This window comes from Alternaria metachromatica (genome assembly GCF_023757995.1).
Source record: "Alternaria metachromatica strain BMP 0045 chromosome Unknown scaffold_25, whole genome shotgun sequence".
NCBI classification, from domain to species: domain Eukaryota; kingdom Fungi; phylum Ascomycota; class Dothideomycetes; order Pleosporales; family Pleosporaceae; genus Alternaria; species Alternaria metachromatica.
Genome location: NW_026055516.1, coordinates 90,255 through 109,463, shown reverse-complemented (window position 1 = coordinate 109,463; position 19,209 = coordinate 90,255). Strand labels below are relative to the sequence as shown.

Below are 19,209 nucleotides of genomic sequence, written 5' to 3'. Positions count from 1 at the left end.
GAACATCACTATCCAGACATAATCTTTACATGTGATTCCCTGGTCAACCAACGAGCTGACAAAAAGCAAATCATGTATCTGATCTATCGAATTGGGGGTGGTCGTCACAGAAACGCAGAAGCGCTAAGTCGTCACGGCAATTAGTTGACGTCACGACATCTGATCGCGCGCACCCGTGTTCGCGACGCGCCAGCCCCCGATCCCTTTCACCCCAACCTTCCCAATTCCATACAGTTTCAGATCGATACCCTGACGTCGATTCTAGATCGGATCTATTGACGCACCAGCACCTGCCAGCCACTTAGAATGCCTCCCGAAGGTGCCATTCCCCACTGTCTCGATCGTACCTGCAGATCAGGACGACATCTATGATGTAGATGCATGGGTCAGACAAAGCCCCCTATGGTGTGGCATGGCATTTGCAATGCGATTAGGTCGGCGATCCGGAATAGCGATGATGTCGGTGCAGGGGTAGATTTGAGTCTGTGGGCTGTTGCGATGTCAGTATAGATGTAGTGTGCCGTCGTTCATGTTAGAGACCATTCCATTCATACTCCCACCGGTACGCCTAGCACCAATCGCACTCTCTTTGAAGCAATGGCTCAGACTACCACCAAAGCTCATACCCTACACTTTTCCTATGACAACGACGATAGCTGTGCTCTGACAGCTCTCATCAATGATGTCCGTTTCCACGTCACTGTCGACCCCAAGGTGCTTCAGAAGTCCTCTGAGAAGCCTCTCTACTACGAATACCTCGACAAGATCTCTGCGCTTCGCGAAGCCGACGAGCGCGAAGAGGAGCTAGCCGAGGAACGAGAAGCAAAAGTGAAGAGCAAGAAGAACAAGAACAAAGACCGACAGGGTTCAGAGGGAAAGGATAGCGGCATCGACGTCACAGCCGACTCTGACGACGAATACGTAGAGGACGACGTCTCAGAAGCAGGAGAAGACGCCGATCAAGACTCTGCGAGCGCAGGCGTTGAACTGCGAAACTGGATCCTCGCCTCCTTCTCCGAAATCACAAACACCTACGCGCCACCGAACCGCGAACCCGAAGAATCCACCCTCTACGAATGGTATCACGGCCCCACCTACTTCTACACCCTACAAATCGCCAGCGGAGAACTCTCACCAGAACTCTTGGAAACGACATCCGATCTAGAAGCCCAAATCGAAGCTCTCGTCCCCCGCATGAAAGTCCCCAAATATATGCAAGACTACAAGCTCCCCTGGCTCAACGCCAACGACCTGATCGTCGAGTCGGAAGTCAGCATGCCACCTCCAGCACACCCAGGCCAAGTCCTCCACAAAGAAACAAACGAGACATACTTCTTCAAACCGGTGGTAGCCGACCAACCCGACTCTGTGAAGCGCGAGATACAGATCCTGCGTAAGATCGAAAAACTAAATCTGGATATCAAGTTTCCCCACTTGCGCGGGTTTGTCGCTCAGGGCAACAGCAAGACTGAAGTCATGGGCTTGTTGTTAGAGAACATCGATGCGCCAACGCCATTGACCAAATTGCTCAGGTCGTCGGTGGATGAGGAGAAAAGGCGTGTTTGGAGTGAAAAGAGCGCGGCGTATGTGTCGTTGCTTCACGACAATGGTATCATTTGGGGTGATGCGAAAGCAGACAACTTCATGGTCGACGCGAATGACGAGCTTTGGATCATTGATTTTGGAGGCAGCTACACGGAGGGCTGGGTGGATCCCGATATCAGTGAGACGCTTGAGGGAGACGATATGGGTCTTGAGAAGATTCAGGCTGCGCTTGAGGATCCGGATAAGAATACGGCGGATTTGGGGTTGGTTGACGAGGAAGAAGACGAGGGAGGAGAGGCGGTGGTGGAGCAAGGATTGAGTGAGCAGAGTAACAGTAGTAGTGTCAAGGAGACGGCTAGTACGTTGTTCGTTACGGAGAAGTCGGCTGGTGAGGAGGTTACGAGGACGGAGAAGAGGAAGAGGGCTGTGGACGAGGTTGAGAGTGAGGTTGGTGAAGATGGAATTGAGCTTGTTGGTGGAGATGAGGACGAACATGCGGAGAAGAAGAGGAAGAGCGAAGAGTGATACCCCTACATAGTACTTGCGCATTAATACCACTACCCTTTCGACACGGTCTTGCTTCCATCCTCCTCATGTCATCCTTGAGTGGTATGCGTGGTCCATTGCACACACCTCTCGTACTATGGGAACAGAGCCGGATTGAGTTGGAGTACTTTGTTGTTATTCAGTCATGAGTGGAAAGCTACACAATTGCACGCTTGCACCTCGCTTTTCCCAGAGATATTTATACACGGCGTTGTCTTCGAATAGTATTCTCTCACAGACGCATTCCGCCTAGTCTTCTTACTTCCTGTTCGCCCTCTGCTCCTTGTCCGCTGTGGTTTGGCTGATGTCCAGACCGAGACCCCTGCTGTCGAGGTAGACCTTGTTTGCGCTCTGCTGCAGAATCTGTGCGATATTCCTTGCGTTCTCGAACTCCCTGAGATCAACGTAACTCCTGCTCTTCTTGATGGCGTCACCAATCAGCTCGGCGGAGCGGGCCTCACCCTGGGCGCGGACGACGGTGGCTTGCTTCTCCTGGCGGGCTTTGTCGACGACGAAGGCGGCACGTTGGGCCTCTTGCTGTGCGACTTGCTTGGCTTCGACTGCGGCGGTGAACTCGGGGGAGAAGGCGAGGTGCTAAGGAGTGTTAGACCATGGTGGGGTAAGAACAGGTGGGCGGCAACTTACTGTTAGAGAGACATCGTCGAGCATGATGTTGAATCTCGCTGCTCTTCGGACCAAGTTGTCGCGTACCAGCCTACTGACGTTCTCACGCTGTGTGATGAGCTGACTGGCATTGAACTGCGCCACGACGCTCTTGAGAACCTCGTTGACAATTGATGGCAGAACACGCTCATCGTAGTCGGTGCCCAGTGTCCTGTAGATCTGCGGCAGAGATTCAACCCGCGGTCTTGACAGTACACGGCAGGTTATGTTGACCATCTGCAAGTCCTTGGTGCCGGTGAGGGAGGCGACGTTTCGGGGTTTGGCGCGCACATCGTAGGTGATGGGTGTCTCGAACCAGGGAATGCGGAAGTGGGTTCCTTCGCTGTAGATTTCCTTCTGGACGCCGCCTACTCGGGTGTACTTGATTGCTCGGTGACCACCGTCGACTATCGCAAGTCAGCATCATTCGTATTATGGCCATTGGAAGGCTCTAGGAGAGAGCTCTTTAAAGAAGACGTACCGTTGAACAGAGCATTGTTCGCCATCCAGATTCCACCACCAACTAGTACCAGGCCTCCAAGACCTCCAAAGAGGCCCTTCGGTGGTCCGCCGCCGCCCGCGCCGCCGAATCGAGAGCCGCGTCGAGTGAGCTCATTCTGGATGCGCGCCCAGGCTTCCTTGGGATCCGGTGCAGACATGTTGGCCGTGAGGGTGAGGGGTTGGCGTGGGGTGCGTGAGACGTGTAGGCGGCGACGATGGCGGATGCAGCTCGGTCATGAGGTAGTCGACGATGAGAAAATGGTAGTCGGCCAATCACGACTCCCGACCGCACCGAACCGCCAAGCAACCTCCGCATTGCTGTATCGCGGTGGCTAGGCCCTTTTGCGACTATATTTTCGGTCACTCGTGCATCGCTTGAAACATTTCATATGTGTCGTACCCACAGGTCGAATGTCTTCGCGGGCTTGACGTCTCATCTTAGATGGTGGCTTACCAGACTTGTCGCAGTATCTCGGCGCATAGACCACCCAATCAATGTCATAGGTAGTCCCGTCTTAAGCACAGCTGTCCATAAGCTCCCCCATCTCCATTCGGTTTCGTTCCTGCCCATCTGGCGGCGGTTCTTCTTTTCTTGTGCATTGCCATCGTTTCGTGATACCCGATTGTTTCTTTCACTCTCGATTAATTGACTTGCGACCGTCGCGTGAACCATTGCGACGCAGGTGAAGCTACTATCAGCCAAGCAGGAGGTACGTTGGTTCACTGCTTTAGCTCCAATTCGACAACCCTCTGACAAGATTCCAGATAGATACACTACGTCGAATATAATCGAGCAACCAATTGCACCCCGAGTCGAGCCTCATCGTCAACCCGAGCACCGCATTGCGCCCCTCCAACATGCACATCACACCGCAATCGCTGCGGACCATTGCCTGGTCGACCCTCGCTCTCTCCACAGCGCACGCCCAATATGTCATAGACAACCTCAGCTTTGGCCAGAAAGCTGGCCAACAAATCTCGCCCGATTACACGACAGTCCCTCACTTCGTCATCCAGGGCTCAGACGACTATGTGCCCCAAATTCTTTCCGACAGAATTATCCTAACACCTCCCTACCCTGGAGGCAAGCGTGGTTCGATATGGGCGCAGGACCCCCTACACCACAGCGGCGACTGGACGGCCGAGTTGGACTTCAGAGCGACTGGCATGGAGCGTGGAGGCGGTAACCTGCAGTTGTGGTACATCAAGGACTCACAAGCGCGGGAGACACCAGCGAGCCTGTACACGGCTCCCAAGTTTGACGGACTGGTACTCGTCATAGACCAGTATGAAGGACACGGCGGCTCTGTTCGCGGTTTCCTGAACGACGGGACCAAGGACATCAGGGCTCACCCTGACCCTGACACATTGGCCTTTGGCAGATGCGATTACGCATACAGGAACCGTGGAGAGCTTACTCCTATCAAATTGCACCACGCAGAGGGTTTCTTAGAGGTCATCGTAGACGGAGAAACCTGCTTCAAGACCAACAAGGTATGCTCTCAAACCCACGCGCTCAGATACACACCACTGACTATCCCCCTAGGTCGATCTCCCTGAAGGCTACTACTTCGGTGTAAGCGCGTCCTCCGCCGAGAACCCCGACTCCTTCGAAGTCCACAAGTTCGTCGTCTCTACCACCAACTCGTACACGCGCGAAGAGCCCAACCTAAGCAAGAAAGACTACATCAACTCCCAGCAACAACACCAACAACAGCAAAACCTCGCCGCCCAACAAGGCCATGAGCAGCAGACACACAAGCAGAACCAAGGGCAGCAGAACTACGGTTCCTCCACCTCCCAGCAAGACATCCCCAAGATGCTCGAAGACGTCCTAGCAGGCAACATCCGCTCGCAACAAGACCAATTCGCCGACCTCCACAACCGCATCCAGATCATCAACAACCGCGTCTATGAAATCGCAGAGACCGTTACACTCATCCACAAGGAGAACATGGAGCGCTGGGAGGAGCTCCATCGCCGCATCGTACCCATGGATGACCGCGCCGCGGCCACAATCCGCAACATGGAAAAGGTTGAGCGCACGACTATGCAGATACTGCGAGACATCGAGAACAAGGATTACAAGGACATGATGCAGCAAATTCATCACGCTCTGGACAGGAACCACGGACACGTCATGTCGAGTTTGCCTGGCATGATGGGTGATGGTAAGTGACAATTCCCGGCCCGATGCGTCTTGAGAGGACATTAAAGCTAACTCGGTATCACAGTTGTCGGCAGCCACGGACCCAGCCTAATGACCTTCTTTTTCATCGCGGTCGCTGTTCAGATTATGATCACTGGTGCTTACATCGTCTACAAGAAGAGGCGAGGCGGCGCGCCCAAGAAATACTTGTAAACCATTCTCCAGGGGCTTGATGTTCTACAAAGAGATGTGCATACATAGGGGTTGGGAGACGTGTACTATATGCTGTACCGGAGAAACGCATTGTTCTCGGTGATTTGTTTGGTAGCTGGCATGGAACACTACATGGCATTGCTTTTATCGCAAAAGGAGCCGGTGATATGTACGCGGCGTTTGGTTTGTGACTCGCCAGGAAAGTAAGCTGAAGTACGTATTCGTACTCAGGTTCATATTCAAGTTGTAGATATCTTCTATGCAATTCGTACCCAAATGAAAAACACCATCTATGCAACGACAGAAAGGAAAGACGTCAAACACCACATGCTCTATGCAGCGTGTCCCAACCATATGTATGCACCAGACCCTCCATAAACAAAGCAAATCCCCCACCCTCCTTGACCTAAACGCTCATCTTGCGCGGCTCAAGCAACAACTTACCCTGCGGCCCAGATTTCTCTTGAAACCCTTCTGTCCTCGAAAAGACACATTGACCGCGTAGCCAAGTCTCCCTCACGACACCCTTGAGCGTCTTGTTTTCATACGGCGAGACCTTGTTGCGGAAGAGCATGGTGTTAGGTTCGACCTGCATTACCGTTAGCCCACAGCCCATCCGTAAATAGAGAGAGGAAAGAAGAAATCGGGAGTTACATACCAAGAACTCAGCCTCGTCATCAAACACAACGATATCAGCATCAAAACCCACACTGATATCACCCTTGCTCTTCTCCAGCCCAACCTGCTTCGCCGTATTCCTACAACACCAGCGTACGATTTCCTCGACGCTGAAGTCGGGATTGCGCTTCGTGCCTTCGGTCCACAAGATAGGTAGACCGAGGCCCACGCTTGAGATACCGCCCCAAGCGCTGAAGAAATCGCCTTTTCCTTCTGGTCCTTGGACTTCGGTCTTGCTGCTCTCACCCATTTTTTTAGGTGCTAGATGCGGGGGTAAGAGTTTGATTTCAGGCGTGCAAGGCGAGTGGTCTGAGACGACTGTTTGAATTACACCATCGGCTGTGTCCTGAAGCAGTTCTTCCCAGAGGCCATCTTGGTTGGATTGGGAGCGGATGGGCGGGCAGCATTTATGTCTTGTGTCGCCTTCTTGAATGCCTTCTGAGGCGAGGGCGAGGTAGTGGAAACAGGTTTCTGCTGTGATTTTGATGCCGTCGGCGCGCGCTTTACGTAGCATGGGGATGGCTTCGATGGCGGAGAGATGCACAATGTGGAGTTGCAGGTCGGGGGCGAGGTGGGCCAGGGAAAGGATTTCGGCTACGGCGCAGGTTTCGAAGGATGGTGGGCGGGATTGAAGGAATGTGTCGTACGAGGTTAATGGGCCTTTGGGGGCGAGTGGAGGAAGGGATTGTTGCACGTCGTCGCCTACGGAGTCGGTGATGGGTGGGATCATTTCGGCGTGGAACATTAGTGTTGTTGTTGAGTCTTTGAGTTCTAGGAGCGCCTTTTCAATGTCAAGGGATGAGACGGCGGGGAATTCGTCAACCTGGAGAGTGGTTAGTATCACGTGCCGTTGAAGGTTTGAGATGGATGAACTTACTCCACTGTCACACAGGAAACCCTTGAAACCCCGAACACCCTCCTTGACTAAAGCCTTGAGGTCTCCTGAGTTACCGGGGATGATACCACCGTAGAAGCCTACATCAACCCAGCACTTTCCCTGTGATGCTTCGCATTTGATCTTGAGGTTCTCGACCGTAGTCGTAGGAGGGATGGCGTTCAAGGGCATGTCGATGACAGTTGTGACACCGCCGAATGCCGCAGCCCGGGTGCCAGTCCAGAAGCCTTCCCATTCTGTCCGGCCAGGCTCATTGAGGTGAACATGGGCATCGACAAGACCAGGTAGTAAGATGTGTGGCGAGTAGTCGGTGTAGGGCGTGCCTTCAGGGAAGTCTGTAGGAGGAAGTACTGAGTGGAAGATGGAAGTGATCTTTCCTGTCACGTTTGATACAACGATGGTGGCCTCAGTCAACCGACCAGCAACGACCGCTCTTGACGAGGCAAGGACTGTGATGGCTTGAATGGGTTGCTCGTGGGAGACGGGTGGAGGCGTAGTTGCGTGGGGTGCCATAATGCCAAGTTGGAAATGTAATCGACAGTGAGAAGACGAGGACAAGAAAAGTGTGCGCAAAGAAGTCTGAAAGTGCTCAGCTCCGTGCTAACAGCAAGAACTATATACAGCAACAAGCCCCGAACTCGGCAAACGCGGGGAAGAAGGTGGGCGTCTCCGGGTGAGCTGCAGATAAGCGTTGATAAGGCACGTTTGGTGTTGCGCCTAACAGATGTCAAAGAGGAAAGTAGGTTGTATCTTGCTGAAAGTTGGCAAAGCGGTACTTTCAAACAGAGAAGACGCTTGAGAGAAGAGATGCGCTCAGTAAGTCGTTATCAAAAACGCCAAAACCTGGGGTACAGGCCCTTATCTACCCGTTGGTATGGGCCAGCCCAAAGATCCTCTCGGGGCATTGTAGCCAGAATCTGGGTCAGCTAACATGGCGTCAGGGGACTGTGGAGCATCGGCGAACCCTGGAATACACGTTGCTCGATTCTATCGAGTAACTAGGGTGGAGGTAGTCTATCGCGGCCGCCTTAGCCATGCATCTCGACCCTGTCTCCCGTTGGTCGATTTAGTGTAGATACGAGGCTATTCGCCCCGGTACTGTATGCTCTCTCAAGATTGGGCATGTGAGATATTTGCTGTCTATATTGGGCGCGCATCATGAGCTGTTTCTCCGTCATCATTGCTCGAAGGTTGGTTCGTCGAAGATTGGGTAGAGCGTGGGAATCGGTAAACTTCCTAAACGTGTTGCTGCACGTTGCGGATGGTGTTGGGGGACGTGCATGTGTTACTGATAAGCAGCTGCAAGGGTATTGCTGCACGCGATAGGCGCACAGTAGATCGCGCGATTAGAGCCCTCAGACTAGCGCAGGGTCAACGGCGGAGCGTCATACTTCTAGAATCTCAGACCCAGGGCCTCTGTGATAATTTATTTACTGCTTTCCTTACGGTTTGCGTAAAGATTGAAGACGGAAACACACGATTGTTGTGAACTGCTCGTTGGCATAGAAGGTGCGAGTTCGAAGACATCGGAGTAAGGCCCGATTCCATCGGAGAAGCTAAGCATATGTCAGCCAGCGTAACTCCCAACACGACCTTCCCATTACTCGATAGAAATCGAGTAAAGGAAATACGACGCGCCGAAGACTGAGGCGAGCCGTAGACTAGACCCATGCGAACGCCCTGACTGTTCGGGGCTGGCCGACAGCCATATTGTCAACCGAGAACCCGAACGCGCCCGGGTCATGCTGGTGCCGTTCTTCTACCTACTTCGTCCAAGCAAGCGCGACTACACCTGGACATTTTACTGAGACCTCGAAATGCGAGGATATGTATAGATGTGAAGAGACGGTCATACTGTGGTTTCGGGGGGGTCCGATGTTCTGTCATGCTATGATCGTCAGTGTGAGTCGTCTATCGCAAGCGGCGAACTACGGCACTGAAGCCCTGTCCTCAGGGTAACTATCGAGTAACGAAAACTCGACGCCTCTCGGTTTCTGGAATTTTCAGTAGCGCGCCAACACGACGGACGTCGCAAAGACGATCGCTGCTCTCGACTCGCTCTGGCCACCGGCAGGCTCTGCAGGCACGATGGGCCGAACTGCCTCTACATTGGCTGCGTGCGCCTACGGGCAACTCAGTGTACTCGGAGTAGCGGTAAGGACCCTGCAGCTGCGCTTCAACGCCGAAGACAAGTTTTGCTTACGTTTGCCCGGGTGATTCAAGGCCTGTTGCTCAGCATGGTACGCAATGGTCCTAGCCGGCATGTCAAACGGGCTGCTGCGTCCACCTCATACCAGATAAAAACTAAACAGGCCTAGAGCCTACATCGACGCCAGGTCACCTATCTTGTAGGTTTTTATGTTGATGTAGGCTGCAGACCCGTTCAGTTCTTTTCTTGATTGACGTGCGTCCGACAGCGGCTCGGTGATCAGCGTCGACAGGCATAATTGCATGTCTGACGCGTACTTGTTTGTCTGTGAACGGTGCCTGTAATATTCATGCACTGGCTGCCACATTCAGAACGGCAGGCAAGTGGGAAGATCAGCTCAAAGCGGTTCAACGAATATTGGTAAGCTGGTATTGTGTGTCATATGAGGGAGGGCCAGCAACACCTGTAGCTTCTTTGAGAGCTTCGTTAGCTGAATATGATGGCCCCGTCCCCAAGCAGCCTAGCAGCTAATGATGTACACCCAACCTCACTTCTTCAGCGTCAACTGCTTCTTCTGCGGGAACGAGGATGGCTTCGACACTTTGTTAGCTGCCAACAGAGTTCGTGAGTTGTAAAGACTGGCTTGGAGTCCATATTCTGCAGCCGTCTCGCGTCTGAGATCCAGATAAGTGTAGGCGTCTGGTTTGTAGTAAATGGTCCTGCCGACGTTGATGAGACCCATGGTCTCAAGCTCATGGAGTACTCGCAGTACATCGTCAGCGTCCAGGAAGTCCTTTGTGTAGACACAGACTATGGAGGGTATTTCGTCAGTAGTTGTGCACTACCTGTCGTACGTCAAACTTACTTAGTCGCTCGTCCTTGCCGTCGTCTGTGGCCACCTTGCAGGTACAGCCAAGTCGATTATCGATCACATTCGCGACAACTTGCTTCCAGACCCGAGCAACTTCCACAGCTTTAGGGAACAACATCCACTAACACCAGTTAGTGATCGGAAGAAGTGAATGATCGGGCAGCTAATGGAACTTGCCTTTCCGGACAGAACATGCGTGTCCTTTGCAAGGTCTGAGATCCGTTCTTGTAGAGCTTTGCTCTCTTGGAGGAGCTGTTTAGTGACCATACCCCTAGGCCCCTTCGCGCCTTCTTTCTGGATGTCGCGGCGGGTCTGGAGCGACTGTTGAAGCAACTCCGTGCCACGCGATGTAAAGTCTTGAACACGTGGCGAAGGTGACTTGTCGCGAGGGTTGCGATACGGATTAGCAGCCCAGATCCAGGGACATGTAGAGATGGAGGTTGTATATGGAGGAAGTCGCCTGACAAAGTCATCAACAGGCTCGCCTAGCTGCCACGCATCATCCTGCCCTTCCAAAGGATTGAACAGTTCAAGGTTCGAGGCCGGCACAGGTGAGGGCTCTCGCTTTCGCTTGCCTTGTCTTGCTAATCGCTCCTGCTCCATAGCTTGGCGGTCGTTACCCGACATGTCGAAGGTGTTAGTCTTTGCCGCAGGTTGCTTGTCTGACACGGCTCCATCTGATGGTGGTGCTGGTGTTCTTGCGGCAGCCGCGATTGTGTTTAGGTCTTTGGCATGTGCGCGCCAGAAAGGTCCGGTCTTGAAGCTTTCACACTTTTTTGATTGGTGTTGTTTTTCATCCTCGTCACCTAAACCCACCGTCAGTCACTTCTCATGGGATTAGCTTGAGGTGTCCAAACTTACCATAGAAACTGCTATCATCTGAGATCCACCCTTCTCCGGACACAGTATCCTCCTCCGCCATCGTCCGCACTGTGATTACTATCGCAGGTCATGCCCTGCCCAGGTGAGGTTTGAGCGATGTGGAGAATGTTTGCTCGACTTGACGCGATATGACGAGCGATGGTTACACGGATGGGGAAGGAACGAGGGACGGCGGACAAGGGTATCCCTGCAGCCCAAACGCGCCCGCGACCACTATACGCGAACGCGTCGGCCAACTCTTTCACCCCCAGCATCCGCATCCTCACAACATATACCTCCAAATCCAATCGCATGACTTCCGAGATGCCGCATTCAGTTACGCCAGATTCAACGCTCGCAGAGGAGTCTTCAACGGCAATGTCCCAGTCGGATGCTATCAAACCCGAGCCAGACACGCAAGATGTTGCAATGGAAGACGCACCCACAGCCACCGCGGTAGAGAAGCCCAAGGTAAACCTCGAAGAGCTCTTCGACGATGAAGATTCAGACGAAGAGTTTCCTTCGAGCGCGCCAGCACCTACGTCGCAGGAGGATGCCTCGCAACCCGCACCAATGTACGCCCCACCTACCGACACACCACATTCATAACACTTGCTGACACCGATACAGCAAGATCACATCGAAATCCTCCTTCTCCGACCCAGACGTCATGCGCGCATTCTACCAACGCCTGTTCCCCTTCCGTCCCCTCTTCCAATGGCTCAACCATTCCGCAACACCCAGCAACGACTTTGCACACCGCGAATTCGCCTTCACCCTACCCAACGACGCATACCTGCGATACCAATCCTTCCCAACAGCCGATCTCCTGCGGAAGCAATGCATAAACATGCTGCCTTCTCGTTTCGAAATCGGTCCCATGTACAGCACAAACCCGAGAGATAGGAAAACACTGCGGAAAGCGAGCTCGTTCCGTCCTTTGATGAAAGAGCTGGTCTTTGATATCGATATGACGGATTACGACGACATCAGAACATGTTGCACGGGTGCAAGCATCTGTCTCAAGTGTTGGGGCTTCATCACAATGGCCATCAAGACCATCGATGTTGCTCTACGGGAAGACTTTGGCTTCAAACATATCCTCTGGGTGTATTCTGGTCGTCGAGGAGCCCACGCCTGGGTTTGCGACAAGCGCGCACGAGAAATGGACGACCAAAAGCGCCGCTCCGTAGCCGGCTATCTCGAACTACTCAAAGGAGGTGACCAGGGCGGCAAGAAGGTCAACGCGCGACGACCTCTACATCCTCATCTCGAGCGCAGTCTGGCTATCCTGAAAGAGCACTTCCAGACCTCCATCCTCGCTGAACAAGATCCCTGGGCCGCGGAAGAAAAGTCCGCGCACCTCCTCGACCTCATCCCAGACCCCACGCTCAGAGCAGCACTAAAGAAGAAGTGGGATTCTGCGCCCTCCCGCCCCAGCGCATCGAAATGGAACGACATTGACGCGTTAGCCAAGTCTGGCGCCCTGTCAAAGACGCCCAAAGACCTTCTCGAAGCCAAGCAAGACATCATCCTAGAATACACATACCCCCGTCTCGATGCCGAAGTCTCCAAGAAACTTAACCATTTGCTCAAGTCGCCATTCGTAATTCACCCCGGAACAGGGCGTGTCTGTGTTCCAATCGACACACGGACAGTGGAGGATTTCGATCCGTTGAGTGTACCAACAGTCACGCAATTACTCCAGGAGATCGACGATTGGTCAGGCGAAGAAACCGACAAGAAGATACAGGATTGGGAGAAGACCAGCTTGAAGCCGTACGTAGACTACTTCCGACGGTTTGTCGCGGGCTTAGTGGACGAGGACAAACCAGCGCTGAAGAGGGAAAGGGAGGAGGGCGCCGATGCCATGGAATTCTGATGATATACCGTTCACCAAGAACATGAGGGCATGTAGGGCGCCTGGCGTTGGGGAAAGAAAGATTGAAATATGTACGATGCATCTCGACGTTCTCAATATCTACCCACTACCATACTCACTTCAAAATTCCACACCCCACATCATACCTTAACCAAGATTACCCAACGAACATACATTCCCCTCCATAGTACAATATGGCATCTGAATCGGCTCCGCCCCAATCCCCTTGGCCACCAACCTTTCTCTCATCTCACTCAACCGAGGTGCCGCATCAATCTGACTCCTGTTCTGACCCATCTCGTCCTTGGCACCCGACCATAGTACTTCCGCAGCCGCCGCGGCACGGGGCCAGATCATCCTATCGACATTAACGGGATCGGTTTGCTCGGCCCACATGTGCGCTTCGCCGCCGATGACGAGATGCTGGTTCTCCGCAGGAACGCCGTGTAACGGGTCGTACGAGTAGATTAGTCGCCAGTTGTGGAAGGGGGCGCAGTAGTCTTGGTAGGGGTAGTAATTCGCGCTGACGGAGGGGTAGAAGTTCAACCATTGGCCTTTGCCGCAGTCGAGGTACTGTTTGGATTTGTTAGTACACGCGAGATGTTATGAAGAAAGGAACATGTAGGATGGAGAGATAAGAGTTCCGCTTACCCAGTAGTTGTAGTTCCCAACTATAGCTTTATGTCCCTTTGACACAATCTGTGCAACTGCTTCGTCGCTCTGCCACGATTGCACGAGTACATCGGAACCGAGCGTTAGGTTCCATTCCAGCAGCATCTCTTCCCACACCACAGGCGTGAGTCCCATGGCGCGTACTTGATCATGGTTCCGATCAACAAACTTCTGCATGAGCGGTTGCAGGATCGCCGAATCGTTGCTCTTGACCGTGTCATCAAACAAATACGCGTTCTTGTTCACTTCATCACCACCAGTGTGGAAGTACGCTGAGTAGGGAGACACTCTAGGTAGTACATCATCGAAAAGCTTCTCTAGGAAATCGTAGACAGCGGGCGAGTTTAGTTTGAGTGTACCAGAGGGTGGAGAGGCGGCGTACGTGTTCCAGTCTGGCTGTATGCCAAACGCAGCTATCAGCTCTGGGAAGCTGTAATGTATGCTTGAGGTGTGGCCTGGCATGTCGATTTCGGTGATCATTTCTACGCCTTGAAGCGCGGCGTAGCGTTGTATCATCGCGAAGTCGTCGACTGTGAGGACTAGATCGGGTCGGTATGCTCCCTTGGCCGATAGCTCGGGCATAGACGGTATTTCCAAGGGCCAGGACTGGCTGTCTGTTACGTGCAGGTGGAATTTGTTCATCTTGTTGTAGGCAGCAGCGTCGATTTGCCGTTTGATGTCGGCTGTGGAAAAGTAATTACGCGACACATCAAGGTTGATACCGCGGTGTTGGAACTTCGGACTGTCGGTGATTTGAACAGGTGCCAAGGGTGTGTATACATGCTGCTGATCGGAGTGTGCGTAGAAGAGTTGAGAGAATGTTGTCAAGCCTCTTGCTATTCCTACGCTGGTGTTTGCGCTGATGCTTGCAACCCCCTCTTTTGTCAAGGTCAGACGATAGGACTCGTCAACCTCCCCAGCTAGTGGCTTGGTGACATTAGAGTCGGCGGTTTTGAGCACTTTGACGTCGACGCGAGAGATGTATGACGTATTCGACTGGCTTGGAGACGGCTCATCCCAGTCTCTAGGGTGAAATTTCCATGGGTAAAAGTTGGCTTGGAAGAGTGTTGCCCATGTAGAATTGATAGCGTACACAACAATGTCGTCGCTGGTGACGCTTTCCCCGGTGGCTGCTTCAGACTTTTCGCTAGATACCGGCCCTGTGTATTGCGTGCGCAATTTCAGGTCGCTGCTGTCCTGTGCGTGTGGAGCTTGGTTAGAATTGAAACCGAAGAGAAAAGGGATCTGATCCATGGTTGAGCCTACATTTCTTGCGCCAGGTTCATACCAATAGAATGGTACATCTTTTGCGATGAAAAGAACAGTATCGCCATATTCATGTGAGACAGGTACAGGCCAAACGGCTGCTACTGAGGATATGAGAAGAGATAGTGCAGTACATGTAAGAGGCTTCATGTTGCAAAAAGACCGATCAAGATGGGAAGAATCAAAAGATCGTTGAACAGGAGAGAAGAGACGGGTGGATTACGATCTATGTATAATAGCGAAGACTGGCGCAAGGAATTATACCAATGTAGGCCCGATCCGGATGCTCCGAATGGTTTCTCGAAGCGTAAGCTCCTGCGGTATTCCCGGCAGTTGCAACGATTGATAATATATCGATGCCAGTACAGTAGAGTATATAGACTTGGTCTGAGATAAGCAAGTAGTAACCTTGTGGTAGTATCGCGGTCCTTGACTAGAGAGTTCGACAAATGCGAGCTAACCCTGAAGTGGGGCAAACCGTGCGATCGAGCAAAAGGTACGATGACGTGCGGGCGTTCAGCTGTCAGCCTCTTCTTCAGCGAAACTTTATCAGCTCCGACTTGAGCTCCAAGCTGCTGTAATGTGCCACCTGAGCCACGCCCTCTCCACATCGCATGATCTTCTGGGGTTGTCCGCGGGTTGATGATGACGGGAAGATGCAGCCGACTCGGCAAATTGGGCGATCAGCGACAAGATGACGGGAGGTATACGCGTCGCATGTTTTCCCGCAAGCAAGTAGCTGAATCTTCGCCAGTCACAAACATACTGTCTTCTGCTTTGTATGCTGTCCAGTATGACAACAGCAAGGTGGTCGGAACCCCAAGTCTTCCAGAATTCGTCCGAGCGGCCACGATGCTCCCACCATCCCCACATGGTCCAGCTATCTCGATCGCTCTTCCCCGCTTTTGCAGGGCATCAGGGATGCGCATGAGCGCACGACAGCTACGCGAGCCCTTAGCATTGCTCCCTTTACGTCGAAAATTGCGAGTCTTGCGGCACGGGGGCTTTCAGATGTCAAGCCGAGGTGTCCCAAGAGCACACGACGCTCTGATTGCACCACGACGGGAGGCAGCAAGCTCGTGTGCCATGAAGAAAGTTTAGCATTGCGGCGCCAATGTTCTTCACGTCTCCAGGCAGCTGTCAAAACTCGGCTTTCTTGTCGATCCGAGAACTTTAGGGTAGGTCGATTACCCGCCGGTAGTCCACTCGGCGTTCATAGCGCATTCTCTTCCATGTGAATGCCACCATATATGCGGTGCTAATACCCTGCGAAGCGCCATCCGTCTTAGACGCATAGTCGCGAATCGCGACCGAGCTCACGGACATGACGAACTATTTCTCGACTCCCTATCTCCTCGGCGCCGCAGTTGTCCTGTACATCGGCTACAGGCTCGTCCAGCAGATCAACACCGATGCGCGAATTCGCAAGCTGGGCGCTCGAGCGCCAGTCCGAAAGACATACTTCCCGTATGGCGTTGACATGGCATACGAAGTTGTCACCCATGCTCTGAAAGACAAGTCGTACGAGCTATGGGTTGCCATGTTCAACAAGTGGTGCGGTCCAGGACGATACACAATTGAGGCTGGCGTTGGCGAGCGCGTGGTTCTGACCGCAGACCCCGAGAATATCAAGGCTATTCTTGCGACACAATTCAAGGACTACGGCAAGGGAGAGCAGTTCAGGAAAGACTGGCACACCTTCTTGGGCAACGGTACGTATACCAGAGAGTGGGGTCCTAGGGCAACTACGCCGCATCAGACCAAATGAATGGACGGTTACTGACTTTCGCATAGGTATCTTCACTACCGACGGGCAACTATGGCACAACTCACGCCAGTTGATCCGACCGCAATTCGTCAAGGACCGCCTCAGCGACATCGACATCTTCGAACAGCACACCCAAATCCTTATGTCCAAGATCGCCGAGAGTGAGGAGATCGATACGCTTGATATGATGTTCAGGTACACATTGGATGCCGCTACACATTTCCTCTTGGGCCAGAGTGTGGGCAGTCTTGACGAGCCACAGACCGTCTTCGCAGATGCTTTCTACAACGCTCAGCGTATACAGAGCTTTGTGTCTAAGATTGGGTACGTAGACTTACTCCAACACATCAAGCTTGTCACTAACACCACGTAGACCTCTAAACTGGCTTATCCCCCGCAAGTACTTAGGCTTCTACGACTCGATCAAGATCATCAACGACTTCGTCAACCCCTTCATCGACCGCGCCCTCGCGCTCTCCCCAGAAGAACTCGAGAAGAAGACAAATCACGATGAAGGCTACACATTCCTCCACGCGATCGCAGGATACACACGCGACCGAGACATGCTACGCGACCAACTCGTCTCCGTCCTCCTAGCAGGCCGCGACACAACCGCGTGCACCCTAACATGGGTAATCTACCACCTATCCATCGATCCAACCATACTCGCCAAGCTACGTGCGGAGATTCTCCAGACTGTCGGTCCAGAGCGCCAGCCCACCTACGAAGACCTGAAGAACATGAAGTATCTCCAACATATCCTGAACGAAACCCTCCGTCTCTACCCGGTCGTCCCATACAACATCCGCCTCGCCCTCAAAGACACCACGCTTCCCGTGGGCGGCGGGCCCGACGGCACGCAACCTATCGGCATCCTCGCCGGCACACCAATCGGCTACTCAACCCTCGTCATGCAGCGCCGCGAAGACTTGTACCCACCCACGTCTGCTTCCTTCCCTCCGCCCTCGGTCTTCGCGCCTGATCGATGGGACAACTGGAACCCGAAGACGTGGACCTATGTGCCGTTCAACGGCGGGCCTAGGATCTGCATTGGCCAACAGTTTGCGCTTACCGAGATGGGGTATACGCTTGTTAGATTGTTCCAGAGGTTTCAGACGGTGGAGAACAAGATGGGTGGAGCGGATCCGGGGATGCATGCGGATATTGTATTGCAGCCGGCCAAGGAGATTAAGGTCGTCTTCAGATAGGGTGAGGGTGTGGATGGAGGGACGTGGTGATGGGTCAGTGGACAGGGAACTAGGTGCAGGAAGCATTGGAGGTTGACGATGTATGAGCGTTCGCGTTTCTTCCATGTGCATGTCGCTCTCTTGCTCTGCTTAGTCTGCTTAGCTTAGTGCTTTGCGATGTACTGTCGTTGTCTAGTATACCCGTCAAGACACACCACCCTACTGTTAATCTCATGAAGTCTTCTGGGCATACCTGCACCTATTCTCTAGCTTTCTGCCAGCATCACGTCGTCCCGATGTAAAGAAAACATGGATCTCTCAAACATCACAGCAGCTCAACATCATAAGTCTCTGGGAAACAGTGTATAGTACCAATCCTCATTGTCTAATTAACAAGTCGTGTCAAAAACGCCTGGGTATCTTATCATACACTTTCCGAACAGCAACAGTAGAGGAAACGAAAGAAAAGAAACGGGCTCATCGTGACTCGTAAGAAATGAGCGAAGCAGAGACGATGCCAATACACCCTGTCCTCTTCGTGCTGGACATGCTAGCATGTCATGACGCAAGCAAAGCGGGTGTGCAACATATTAATCGATGCTTACGCCCCGAGCAGGTTGTACACAGCAAAACGCACGAGGAGGTTCTTCTTCTTAAGCCTTTACGCCCCGAGTCCGTGGTGCGGCGCGCTTGGTCGTCGAGTCTGTGCCTCGTGCTTTGGCGGTGCCTGCGGCCTGAGAAGAAGAGGAGTATTAGCTGACGTATCTCTGATTGAAAGGAATGAGGGATGATTTACCTTCTTTCCCGGCTTACCCTCCACATCACCAATGATCTTCTCCGCCTTTCCCACAACCTTATCGACAACCTTCTCCGTCTTGGTCCTCGGCTTCTTGACCGTCTTGACGTTGGGGCCGGTTGTCTTCTTTGGTGCAGCAGCGGCCTTGGGCTTGGTCGCAGTCGTCTTCTTAGTAGTGGTCGTGGTAGTGGCAGCTTTGGGCTTGGTGACGCGGCCAGAGGCTACTTTGCTGGTGCGGGGCTTGGACGTGTTGGCTTTGGTGGTGGTGCTGCGTTTTGTGGGCGCGACTGCATTTTCGATTTGCTGGACGAGACGGGGCTTGGAGTTGCCTTTATGAGAGTTATGTCAGTATGTTGCTGCTTGGTAGGGGAGAGGTGGGCGTGTATGGAGGCGTGGTTGGGGCAGTGCAGGGCTGTATGCGTGTGCCGAGCTTGTGGAAGAAGGGGGAAAGCTTACCAGTTCTCGCGCGTGTAGTAGCGGCCATCTTGCTTGGTCTGAAGGTTTCGAGTAGTTTCGAGTGTTTTTGTAGTGCGTGTAGCGGTGAGTCGAAGCTGCATGACAGATTAG

General features: G+C 53.0%; 9 protein-coding genes across 9 annotated transcripts; 4 read left to right on the top strand and 5 right to left on the bottom strand.

The window, feature by feature from the left end:
- Positions 1 to 597: 597 nt before the first annotated feature.
- On the top strand, positions 598 to 2,070 carry J4E83_008521 (uncharacterized protein; the record flags this gene model as incomplete). Its single annotated transcript, XM_049335417.1, has 1 exon — positions 598 to 2,070. The coding sequence occupies one exon, from the start codon at positions 598 to 600 to the stop codon at positions 2,068 to 2,070; it is 1,473 nt and encodes a 490-aa protein (XP_049185424.1).
- Positions 2,071 to 2,349: 279 nt separating this feature from the next.
- PHB2 (Prohibitin-2, subunit of the prohibitin complex (Phb1p-Phb2p)) lies at positions 2,350 to 3,413 on the bottom strand (the record flags this gene model as incomplete). Its single annotated transcript, XM_049335416.1, has 3 exons — positions 2,350 to 2,685; positions 2,737 to 3,161; positions 3,236 to 3,413. 3 exons carry the CDS (start codon positions 3,411 to 3,413, stop codon positions 2,350 to 2,352), a joined length of 939 nt encoding a protein of 312 aa, XP_049185423.1.
- A 700-nt stretch (positions 3,414 to 4,113) lies between these two features.
- J4E83_008519 (uncharacterized protein) lies at positions 4,114 to 5,617 on the top strand (the record flags this gene model as incomplete). Its single annotated transcript, XM_049335415.1, has 3 exons — positions 4,114 to 4,749; positions 4,802 to 5,426; positions 5,490 to 5,617. The coding sequence occupies 3 exons, from the start codon at positions 4,114 to 4,116 to the stop codon at positions 5,615 to 5,617; spliced, it is 1,389 nt and encodes a 462-aa protein (XP_049185422.1).
- Positions 5,618 to 6,023: 406 nt separating this feature from the next.
- On the bottom strand, positions 6,024 to 7,703 carry J4E83_008518 (uncharacterized protein; the record flags this gene model as incomplete). The annotated part of the gene is made up of 3 exons (XM_049335414.1): positions 6,024 to 6,206; positions 6,276 to 7,118; positions 7,173 to 7,703. 3 exons carry the CDS (start codon positions 7,701 to 7,703, stop codon positions 6,024 to 6,026), a joined length of 1,557 nt encoding a protein of 518 aa, XP_049185421.1.
- Positions 7,704 to 9,886: 2,183 nt separating this feature from the next.
- J4E83_008517 (uncharacterized protein) lies at positions 9,887 to 10,837 on the bottom strand (the record flags this gene model as incomplete). Its single annotated transcript, XM_049335413.1, has 2 exons — positions 9,887 to 10,149; positions 10,384 to 10,837. 2 exons carry the CDS (start codon positions 10,835 to 10,837, stop codon positions 9,887 to 9,889), a joined length of 717 nt encoding a protein of 238 aa, XP_049185420.1.
- Positions 10,838 to 11,383: 546 nt separating this feature from the next.
- On the top strand, positions 11,384 to 12,953 carry J4E83_008516 (uncharacterized protein; the record flags this gene model as incomplete). Its single annotated transcript, XM_049335412.1, has 2 exons — positions 11,384 to 11,646; positions 11,702 to 12,953. The coding sequence occupies 2 exons, from the start codon at positions 11,384 to 11,386 to the stop codon at positions 12,951 to 12,953; spliced, it is 1,515 nt and encodes a 504-aa protein (XP_049185419.1).
- Positions 12,954 to 13,100: 147 nt separating this feature from the next.
- J4E83_008515 (uncharacterized protein) lies at positions 13,101 to 14,879 on the bottom strand (the record flags this gene model as incomplete). Its single annotated transcript, XM_049335411.1, has 2 exons — positions 13,101 to 13,526; positions 13,605 to 14,879. The coding sequence occupies 2 exons, from the start codon at positions 14,877 to 14,879 to the stop codon at positions 13,101 to 13,103; spliced, it is 1,701 nt and encodes a 566-aa protein (XP_049185418.1).
- A 1,336-nt stretch (positions 14,880 to 16,215) lies between these two features.
- J4E83_008514 (uncharacterized protein) lies at positions 16,216 to 17,867 on the top strand (the record flags this gene model as incomplete). The annotated part of the gene is made up of 3 exons (XM_049335410.1): positions 16,216 to 16,603; positions 16,686 to 16,983; positions 17,033 to 17,867. The coding sequence occupies 3 exons, from the start codon at positions 16,216 to 16,218 to the stop codon at positions 17,865 to 17,867; spliced, it is 1,521 nt and encodes a 506-aa protein (XP_049185417.1).
- Positions 17,868 to 18,499: 632 nt separating this feature from the next.
- On the bottom strand, positions 18,500 to 19,199 carry J4E83_008513 (uncharacterized protein; the record flags this gene model as incomplete). Its single annotated transcript, XM_049335409.1, has 3 exons — positions 18,500 to 18,580; positions 18,643 to 18,910; positions 19,099 to 19,199. 3 exons carry the CDS (start codon positions 19,197 to 19,199, stop codon positions 18,500 to 18,502), a joined length of 450 nt encoding a protein of 149 aa, XP_049185416.1.
- Positions 19,200 to 19,209: the final 10 nt, after the last annotated feature.